This window comes from Bombus bifarius, unplaced genomic scaffold, assembly GCF_011952205.1.
Source record: "Bombus bifarius isolate JDL3187 unplaced genomic scaffold, Bbif_JDL3187 scf7180000008000, whole genome shotgun sequence".
Classification (NCBI taxonomy): Eukaryota; Metazoa; Arthropoda; class Insecta; order Hymenoptera; family Apidae; genus Bombus; species Bombus bifarius.
Window position 1 is genome coordinate 1,886,811 of NW_022884379.1, and position 11,313 is coordinate 1,898,123.

Sequence of the window (11,313 nt, forward strand, 5' to 3'; positions counted from 1 at the left end):
TCCTTAACTATATATTCAACGCACGACTACTATAATATCTATGCAATGTATATATAATTATAAGAACGTTCGAACACGAGCATAAATATATAATTATATATACACCGTCTGAACATATGTCAAAGTGTATTTTTACATTATATTTAGATGTCTTGGCATGCACGATCACTTTACTCACATCGAAATACAGTGTAGCTGTATAGGTTGTATAGTCAGGTACAGTAGCGTATGCAAATGTTTTTGGTTGGATAAATTTTTCATTTTATATTCCAGAAGCGGTGTCTAAAAGAATTTTAACTGATACTGACTATGAAAGAATAGCAAGCAAAAGAAAGCAATAAAACGAATACATACTATTACATTGTCGTATAGTATTAGTAGACTGCACATATTTATGCAAATACACATTTTTATATATATATATATATATATATATATATATATATATATATAAACACAGATAAAGAAATCAAATCTAAGAAAAAATTTGATACACTTACTAATTATTATAACAATCTACCCTACTTTAGGTATTTTTATATTCTTGCATCTTACCTGTATTTTATGCATTTTTGAGCCTTTAAATATTCCATAAATGCATAAAAATGAGCGGTCTAAATTATTTAAATTCTTTACTAAATTAGTTAAAATTCCTTTAGATATCGTTTTTGGAACATAAAATGAAGAACCTTTCTGACTAGGAACTTTTCCACATCATTGTATATTCGCGACTTTAAAATCGGTAAACGGAGTGTAAAATCGAAACGTAGATGCTAGTATAGTTCGTTTCATGTTATTCAATTATTATACTATAGAGACCGCCGTTAGAGATTAGAAACGTGCAATCGGATCCTGAACGTACGTAGACAATCGATAGAACGATGCTGTAGAGTTCGTAAGATAGGATCTTTGTAGGAAGAAAGTCTCGATCAGTAATGGGACGCCATCGATGACGATAAATCAGTAGAGAAAGCGTAGACAAAAGTTTTCACCGAACAAGGAGACTCGAAGGGAACCGGAAAATCCGCGAGGAAATGGCTCCCTGACGAGTTTCAGTTCGACGACCATCGTTCACGCGTCATTTGGATTATTGTCGTTGTATCAGATTGATTTTCAACCTCTACAGCGTCATGTAATTTACAAGTTACGTACATTTTATGTAATGGTTTAAATCTTTCATTTCGTATATTGTTTTTTAATGAGAATTTTAATTGAAAACTACAGAAGAGAAATATAATGAAGCTTTAATCGTCTTGTAACAGAGAAATTTTCCAATTTATTTTAATCATTCGCTACAATTTTCAAAATTTCAATTGTTATAATATTGTTATTATAAAGCTCCACGTATCTATCATTTATTTTTAGCAAACTTAAAAGATTGTCCTTTTTTCAATATATTGATGATTTATAAACGACGACAACATTTCGGGTTGGATTTCAGTTATGTGACCTAATTTTGGACTGCTTAATTTTCAGTTGATTTCAAAGAAAATCTTTAGATCTAAGTTTTTCTCCTAAACTGTTATTTTTTCCATTCTTGCTTCGCCGTAAAATATAAAGAATTATTGAAGAATCGTTTCCATTTTCGTTATTTTTTTAATTATTTCGCAATTACGAGTTGACACATAGGTACGCGTAGGAAGAGAAATTCACGGGGCGAATAAACGCGCGTGCGTTCGCGTGTTCTCGTCACACAAACCGCGTTCGCTTGCGAAACACTTTCACCGCTCGCGATTCGCGTTTCTCTATGCAAGGAGGAGGCCGGCCGCGAAACTTGGTTCGCGAATTCGCTCGATTTCCATGCCCGTCGACCGTGACCTACGGATCCGGCTACATCTGTGTCGGTGGAAATTTGACGCACGCGATAGAAGTCGAGCGAATTTCGACACGATCCGGAATCTACGTTGTGGAATTTCATTTTTCGCAAAACGAAACCGAGAATTCTGTATAAATCAAAACGTTTGACACTAGAACTAAACAACAACTAAAATATTCTACAGAATTTTTATCAAAAGAATCAAAATGACAGCGACATGTAGAAATATATAATTTGAGGAGAGAAATATTTTCCAATAAAAATATAAAAATCTTGAGTCATATATTTTACAAAAAATTACTCAAATCTATATAAATTTATAGGATCTGTAAAAATGACAAAAATTTGACGATTCTAGAAAGTGTAGAAAGTAGAGAAAATTTCGAAGGCCCGTCAAATGTTAAAGATCTATAAAATCTGACAAAAATCCATAAGTCTGTAAGTCTATAAGATTCTCATGGAAAATTACGAATCAGTAATTTTGTCGTCTCTGGTAGTTCTAATGTTAACGAACGCGTCAGAATTCGCTCGGGGGACTCGCGAGTTGACTCAACAACTGAAGTTAAACACTAGTTAGGAATTCCTCAAGCGACGTAACAGAAAAAATACCGAGTTTGCTTTGGAAATTGAACGAAGAGCAAGGAGTTTCGTGAGAATTTCGAAATTCGTGAAACTCGACCAGTTTGACGAGGAAAGATACGTGACTAGTCTAGGAAAGATACTCGTTTAAAAGGTTTGATCAAGGATTCACGTGCCACGATCATTTCTATCATCGTCTCATGATCTCTCGTCTTTTTCTGCACGTTAAAAAATTGAAATTGAAGAGCCAATTTCGTTAAATGCCGTGCGTTAAGACAGTTGATCGTGCAATCGCAATTTCGATGAGAATAAAAGAAATGAAATATAATTCGATCGTAAAATAATTGCACGACAAAACACCACCACTACCACCACCACCACTCTGTCCGAGCACCACCAACACCCAATTGCTACCAGCCTATCAGCAAGCATGAAACTTAATTTTTTAATATACTCTTATGATACCTATATCGATATGTATATATATATATATATTTATTTATATGTACGTAAATATAAATATATTACACGATATATTTATATTTATTGCTGTATATATTTATATATGTATATTTTTTTTATTCATATTCACGTTTTTTCTACACAATGTTGCGTACGATGACTGTGATTGCATATAGGTAACAAGAAGAGATGTGCATCGTTGTGGAGAAGCGAAGCCCGGTAGACAATGCAAGTTGGCTGTGGAGTAACTACAAAGGCGAACTTGGTGAAACCCATTGATCGACGATGTTTGGTTATTTTTTAAAAGATAATACCGCTCCTTAAAGCACTACGACGAAGATACTATTTGAAATGAAATTTCTCGAAATTAAAAATTATAAATATTGATATGCAAGATATCTCTTGTATCTTAAACTTCTTGATCTTTTCACAGTGTAACTTGAGAGAAACTTGTACAAGCAGTCAAACGTGATATACTATGCATTTTATATTTTAAATGTCATCATGATTAACGTAATTATTGATATTTATTTTTTCGTAAAAGCTAAACGTCTGATACCAGAGACGCAAAAAATCTTGTCCATGAAGAAATAGTTATTTTCCAGACAATAATTTATATTAATTTTATTCATATTCGTCTTAGCACTTTGCACAGGTTTCACAGAATGTTATGAAACGCGAAGTGTTAGAAATTCTTTCGTATCGTACCTTTCACGTACCTTTTCGCGTAACCAACTTTACAGACTACCAGGATTCCCTTCGACTACAGCGTGCACACGAACTTGTCAGCATCAGCCTCCTTAGCTCTTGTGTGCTGTCATCATGCGTTTTCGAGGTGGCTTTTACGGACTGCGTGACAGTGACCGAAACTCTTTTCGCGTTAAATCTTGTATTTTCAACTTGAGAAATGTTTACTCTGTTTTCAATCGGTGAATATTTCAAACTTCCTTTCGAGAGAAAGCGAGACAACTAAAACTAGAAGCATATAATTTTGGTTCTATCGTAAAATAATGAGAACTTTCAACGTAGAAAGTTCAAATCAGAATTTTCAAACGATGGAAAATTGAAACTGGTACTTTCGAAACAAAATATTCAAATAGCATCGAAAGAAGCCAAGAAACTAAAAAGAAGCGACAACATCTTGAAAATACATCCAAAAAGGAATATAAATCAATTTTTCTACTAAGTGAACAAACGGTGGCTGTCACAAGGTCAACCGGAAGCCGGCTGGCTCAACTTCCACCGATGAAACGTAGCTGTGCCCGTTTCAGGAACTCGCGCACAAGCTCTCACGGAGCTTCGACATGCAAGAAGCTCAGCTCCTCGAAGAGGGTGGTTCTGGTGCAGCTACTGCCGGGGCTGGAGGTGCCGGTGGTCCGCCACGAAGGCATCACAGTGCCCAAAGGTTGACTAGAAGCGAAATGTCGGAGAGAAGAGAAGAAGATGGCGCCCTTGTGGTTCCTGATCATCAGGGTAACCTGAGGATCACTGTTAAGAAAACCAAGTCGATTTTAGGTATTGCCATCGAGGGCGGTGCCAATACCAAACATCCGCTGCCCAGAATCATCAATATACATGTAAGGAAATTTGTATTCACAATAATTGTATTAACATTATTTAGAAAATAATATTTAATTGATTGGAATACGAAGATACTAGAAAATATCAGAATTTAGGAAATTTTCAAGTATTGCGTATATTTGTACATCTTAAAAAAATTTGAAAGTAAAATTTAGTATTCTGTGATTAATGAAATGTCGATGACTGATTTTATTTCAAGAATAACGTTTGATCGATGAAAAGATATCGAAAACACATCCTGAAATGACCAGTTTAATTACAATCGTCTATACATATAGCTATAGAACACTTAAATATACATTACAGACTTGTAGTTCTGTTGTTAAGTAAAAAAATTACCGATACTCGGAACACTAATTAGTTTACACTTTCACAGGATAATGGAGCAGCGTACGAGGCCGGTGGTCTCGAGGTCGGTCAGCTAATCCTAGAAGTCGACGGTCACAAGGTCGAAGGTAATTTCATCTTCCAAATCTTTCTTTTCTCGTTAATCCAGCTACAAGCACGAAATGACAGAAGTCTAACATTCGTCTGTGTTTTGTTTGAACAGGTCTCCATCATCAGGAGGTAGCAAGGCTGATCGCAGAGTCGTTCGCGAGACGAGACCGCAACGAGATCGAGTTCCTGGTAGTCGAGGCAAAGAAGAGCAATCTGGAGCCGAAACCGACGGCTCTAATATTCCTGGAGGCGTAGCAGGAATCTCCCACCTCCGAGCCGGAACCACCGTAGCCCAACGTGACCAGAGCTCGGCCCGCGACATACTTGGAGCGTCGTAGACGCTGAACCGTCTGTTGAAGCTGAAGAGACCGATGGAACGAGGAAATCGATCATGAAGCTCGTCGATCGACAAACGTAACGAAGACAAATCGACGAAGAGAGAAAAGAAGACGAGCTTGCCTCTTCATCTTCATCGAACGCTCTCGATTCGACGGTCGAGCTCTCAGTCAGGTGCTAACTGAACCTGGCCCTGGTGGTGGGAATTTTTCAAGAAGAAAATACAAAGAGTAAAAGGAAGGAAAGATAAAGAAGCGCCACAGATAGAGGAGGGGTTAGTCGGAGAGTGAAACTCGATTAGCGAGTCAATGGGATGATAATTACACGATCGTCGACACTATCGTGGCTGTCCTCGTTGCTGACGAGCCAGGCTATCGGAAGCTTCTAATCCTTCGGCTTTCCAACTTTTTCGATTCAAGAAGCCGTTTGATAAGAACAAATATTGTCAAAGTTTGCGACGAGGAGTAAACGTACGGACGATCCGGTGACAAAACACAGGAGTACAAAAGAGTTATGGTTTGAAGAGACTATTTAAGAGAGACACTTTGAGTGTGAGGATGATGTTAAATGAGAGAAGGAAGGTTGACTGTGCCAAACTATTAGGGATTGTTTCGTGTATACTAATTATGATACTCTTAATCGTAACGAGATTCAATCAGAGACTCTGCCAACACAAGAGATTCACGAATATGTGAGTAGCAAAATCGAGCGATCCTGAGTGACGAACTTGTGCTTAACGAACACGATCACGAAAGCTGTTCACGTGCATGGATCGAACGTATCAAGAGTACGAGGCAGTGAGATTATGCGAGACATGTGATGATTCAGTAAAATGCGTTTTCCAGGATCCTGGCCGATGTCATCGATCAGGATTTTCGTTGATGCAGTTCCTCAAGGGCTTATTTAGTGGTACCGTGATGACAATCCGTTTAACTGTCTTTTAAACGTCTGAGAAAGATACTTTTTCCAGCTACCACGCAATTGTTTCAAGTTTCAAATGTCTAATTTCAAAGTTCAAATTTTTTATTTCATATTTTGAATAATTATGAAAATGATTGTCATATATTTCCAAATCTATCGAATCACAGCCTGTTAAAAACCTTCGACTACGGATCCACAAAACTCTATTTTTGCATAAAATCTAGATAATCGTATAAGCAAGTAATTCGTACTTAAGAGAACCCAACAGGCGGCGAGGAAAAGGTGACGAGGAACAAAATCGACGAAAGTCCTAACCGAGTGGAGCCTGAGATTAACATAGACTTATTATGGGAATTGTTGAGGCTTAACAAGATATGTTATATATACATATATATTATATGATAATATTATTATTGACTATCGTAGTGGAATTGCAAACTTGTACCTACCCGATCACACCTCAAGCGCGCACGGACTTCCGGTTGCTGGTGCGCGCTGAGGCGGCACCGAGGAGCGCGCAGAAGGGAAAACTGAGAAGATTCTATAAGAATATGCGAAATATTTTCAACAAGTTTAAATAAATATAGATACCGCGTACTTAGCAATGGGCCTGATCGTTCGAATTTTTCGAGAGATCGCGGACGATCGTGCATAGAAAAAAAAAACAAATTTCTTAAAAAATCTGAAAATTTTCGTGATCGAAGACGAATGAAGAAGAGGAGAAAGGAAGACAAATTCTGCACTTTCTGGAAAATTTGGAGAAAGCGTGAAACGAACAACACGCTATCACGAGATCATAAACGTTTGTTTGCATAGTGGATCACGTGGAAATTATTTTAGAATCACGTTCGCGTGAGCGACGATTCCTTCAATTCGTACGCGCGCCACGCTTGGAAAACTCGAGGCTGTATTTTTCATACAGAGATTTCATGCTTTTTCACCTCACCTTGTTCACGTGGATCACGTGGTTTAGGCATTTTTTACGATGAATCATAGACACGATGACGAGAAGAATTTTCTAAATGATACATTTGTATCGCCTTATTGTAATTGATGTCTCGAACTTTTCGATCGTTGTGCACGATCACGTTGATTTTCGTCGCTGTGTAATTTGGAAAAAGAGAGAAGCAACTTGTTGTATGTACGCGAGTTAGAACAGCGGTTCCTATTAATTTCGTTGAAAGATCTTTGAATCTTTCTTGGGCAAAATCTTTTTTAGGTAAATAACTCGTTCATACAATTTAGAGAGTTTTGTTTAATTCATTTTATTAAGTAAGGAGAAAGTAGAATTCGTACGTGTTTCAGTTCTTCCGGATCGTTTTACAAAGCACAAGGAATTAAATTTCAAATTAAGTAGAAAGTTCGATTTTCTTTCGTGAGTTGAAAGAATATTTGCTTTGTGGAACTGCTTCGTTAGTGTCGACAAACCGTTTTTCGCTAACTATTTATAACGTAATTGTTACCGCAATAATTACATTTAAACGAGTAGTAGTTACTAATTATCAATTCGTGAGTATAAACGTAGCGACTGTTGTTGTAAAAGTAAATGGTTATCGATACATCTTGTTTAATATCTCTACCTGTTACCAAGTTAAACGTAATTTTACGAGTAGTAGTGTGTATACGTTGAATGTCGACGAGTCCACAAGTCGTTCTATCGAATGCCGATGATCGTCCGCGATCTTGCTCGCTTTAACAAAAATGATAAAAAAAGATAAAAAGATGCAAAAAAAAAAAAAATAAAACGTGAAAAAAATACCGCGCAAGCTTAAGTAGTAAATTATCGCGTATATGTAACGAAACAGCCGAATCGGGACGCAGGCCAATGAGAGAAAGCGAGAAACGATTCGACGAAAGCCACTGACGGTTCAAAGATTCGCGTTTAATCAAATTCCAATGGAGTTTTTCGATAATGTCGTGTCACGAATATAAACGTATTGTCGGAGTTTATGTCATAGAATTACTGTTTTATAATAACATCTAGTCAAATAAGGTAATATATCGTTTAAATGATAATTCTTGAAATATTTCATTCAAATAATACGTAAGCCCTTTTATCTAATTTAATTCTTTGCATTACTCAATCTAGAAGGCTACTTTTCGATAAAAATTCTCAATAAAGTATTTAGATAATATTACTTTTATCTGAAACGATCAAGCTATACTATTACGGTATAAACACTTTTGCATTTGCATTAATTTTTAAACATTAAAAAGGGAGAGAACGAATGGAATTTTTTGATCGTCAGTGCGCTAACCAAGAAAGCACGTTTCAAAACAGTAATGTACCTGGACGCGTGTACGACGTATTCCGGTAAATGTGCCAAAGAGAAGAAAAAGCTATACGGAGAGGAAGAAAGAAAAGGAAGAGAAAAGGAGGAGCGCGGAAAGCGGGAAAGTTGTGCATACAATTACAAGTGCAAAATGCAAAACAAGACGGAAACTATTACGAGTGGACGATCGAGAGAAGAAAAGAAACCGCAAAGAAAAAACAAAGAGGATGGTTTTTCGTAGCTGGTGTGCACTCGAGTTGTTTTCTTCGTTGTTGCTTTGTAACGCAAGGATGCAATTGCACCGCTTGTCGCGAACAAGCCACGGGATTAAGAAACACGAGAAATAGAAACGAAAAAGAGAATAAGATGGGAAATGAAAGAACAAAGATGGAAACGATAGATAAAACGCGGCTAGTTGCTATTCGGCTAAGCAAACAGACAAAACTAAAAAATACCTCGTGTGTTAGTGTTTCTTCCTGTTTTCGAAGCGAATTTTTCTAACGAAGCATCCAAAATAAATTCGACGTCCCGAATAAAGAACAAGGAATAAAAGAGGAAGAGGAACGAACGATGAAAAAACAAAGCATGGGAGAAAAAATCACTATGGAAAGTGGGACAAGAAATGAAAAGAAACGAAAGAAAGGAGGAGATGATATTTTTGTAAAAGCCTTCAATGTATAACGCAATCACCGGAGCGATTCGAAGATCTCAGCTGACATATCCGACAATGCCTTACCGCTTTGATGAAAGAAACAAGAAAAAAAAACGAATGGGTTCGTGAAAGCGACGCGAACCGATCACGATCGAGGAAAATGTTCGTTGGAACTTCCCATTGATCAGCGTCAGTGGATACAGTACGGTGCGAAGCAATTGGCACACACAGCATTGGCTTTTCGATCTTTCGATTTTGCTTAACGATCGGACACAGAGCGGAGCGACGCTGATAATCTTTCTGGTTGAAGAGTTATGTAAAGCAGAAAAGTGGGAAAAACTGGTTCTATCGGGCTCGGTTCGAAACGGAGAGCGTTGTTTATAAATGTACGCTGGAATCGGTATTCCTATTTTTTAAACTCGTGCAAGTAATCTTAAAAAATGAAAGAAACGTTTACTCGATATTTGGAATATATGAAGGAAAAGATTTGTCAGAGTTTAAACGTATTTTTTGCTTCACGCGAGAATAAAATAAATGGTATTCGATTTGGAAATGAATTATCCAGGTTTCTTAATTAAATGTTCGGAGAGGAACCTGTAAATCTAGACGTAAGAAAATTTACAAGAGTCTTTTCTCTTTTCGTTTCATTTAAATACATTCAACTGAAAAAGTTATCAGTAAGTTTCTCCATCATCCAATTGCAACAAAAATATATCAAAACTATGATACAATAGGAATGAAAGGAAATATCTATCGTTTAAAGACTGCCAAACTGTTGCAATTAACCACGTAATTACATTAACAGCTTCATTATCTTGCACGATGTATGCTTCACGGTCGCTGATCCTCCGATCCCATCGAGACAAGAAGAGAAAACAGATTCGTCGCTAGCTATTTTTCCACACACAAGTTCCCTTTATTCCACAGCAGACGAAGGTTTCGAACGTTTCAAGAAAAATACTGTCGCTCTCGGTCGATCGCTTTTCAATTTCTCGAAAAATATCAGCTACTGCAAACAGAGAGACAGAGAGAAAAAGAGAGAGAGAGAGAGAGAGAGGCAATCTGTCGTATCAATGAGCCATCGTGATTCCCCTTCGATCAATGATAATCGCTGATATAATATATCGATTGTCGATGATACGTTTGGTTCGATTAAAAATTCATTTCGAGGGATGGAAGTTTCGTGCGTTGAAATAAATTTTAATGAACACGATTTCTATATGAAAATCAGATTAATCGCGAGACGATTGGCCACCTTTCTCCAATGAAAACTGTTTTCTCTGAGAAAATCGGAAACCGATTTTCTTTACCACGAGCTCGAGCGTTCGCGTTTAGTCTGGCGTTAAAGTCTCCGCGTTATTTACGTTTCTCTCGTCGCTTTCATCGTTTCTTTCTTTGATAAAAAAATTCAATAATTTGTTAATTCTCGTTAGTTAATATTGGTAATTAGAAACAGCATTACGATATTGATTTCTTCGAATTTGAGGAATAGAAGAGAGTTTAAAAGGTTGAAGATTATTGTATTGAAGTTAAGCGATCGGAAAGACGGTAATTATTTGTTTGAAGAAATTGCTTCAGCGAGTAACCAGAACTAGGTGCCTTAACGAAATAATTCTTTCCATTGTTTTCTTCTAATTTCGCAAAACAATTATATTCTACTTAAGATTTATAAAGCCACGTATACATTTAAAATTGCCTCAGGCGAAAGAAAATGAATTCCAAAAATTCAAGCGATGTCCTACGATCGACAAACACACGACGAGACGATTAGTCTAGGATCGATGTCAATTAATTAACCCTTTGTACTTCAATGGCCACGTTTCTTATATACCTTTCATCGACACAAAACGAAAATGAGCAGAAAGCTACTGTACAAATAAATTTACCTTTTATTTCGATAAACTTCACTGTAAAAATGCGCCCAAGTTGTGTGTCGATCGAATTAACAAAATATTCGAAGTGCAAAGGGTTAAAGTTCGAAGGGGAAGCGACAAAACGATCGAGCAATCAGTCGCGATAGAAAAGAATAATTAGACGAGGACGAACAGGTTGCGTCCACTAAACCTGAGATTATCTTAAATAATAGCGTTAGCTCTCACAGGACACAAAAAGCATGCTGCGAAGTCAGAAAAGAAAGAGCGTAATCTAGCAGAGAGCGATTTATTTTTTCAACGACAAAAGAGAAAAGAGAATCAAACCTGAGAGACAAACACGGACTCGTACCACGTTAAAACCTGTCCAGCTTTCGCACGTTC

At 37.0% G+C, this 11,313-nt stretch overlaps 1 protein-coding gene across 10 annotated transcripts in view; it reads left to right on the top strand.

The window, feature by feature from the left end:
• LOC117206270 (whirlin) overlaps nucleotides 1-8,943 on the top strand; it is a 105,681-nt gene extending 96,738 nt beyond the window's left edge. For all 10 annotated transcript variants that reach the window (XM_033445441.1, XM_033445444.1, XM_033445447.1 and 7 more), the window contains 3 exons: nucleotides 4,129-4,434; nucleotides 4,815-4,893; nucleotides 4,989-8,943. In XM_033445441.1, coding sequence (XP_033301332.1) covers nucleotides 4,129-4,434; nucleotides 4,815-4,893; nucleotides 4,989-5,131 — 528 coding nt within the window. In that variant the 3' untranslated portion in view covers nucleotides 5,132-8,943. The remainder of the gene's footprint in view (nucleotides 1-4,128; nucleotides 4,435-4,814; nucleotides 4,894-4,988) is intronic.
• The last annotated feature ends 2,370 nt before the right edge of the window (nucleotides 8,944-11,313 follow it).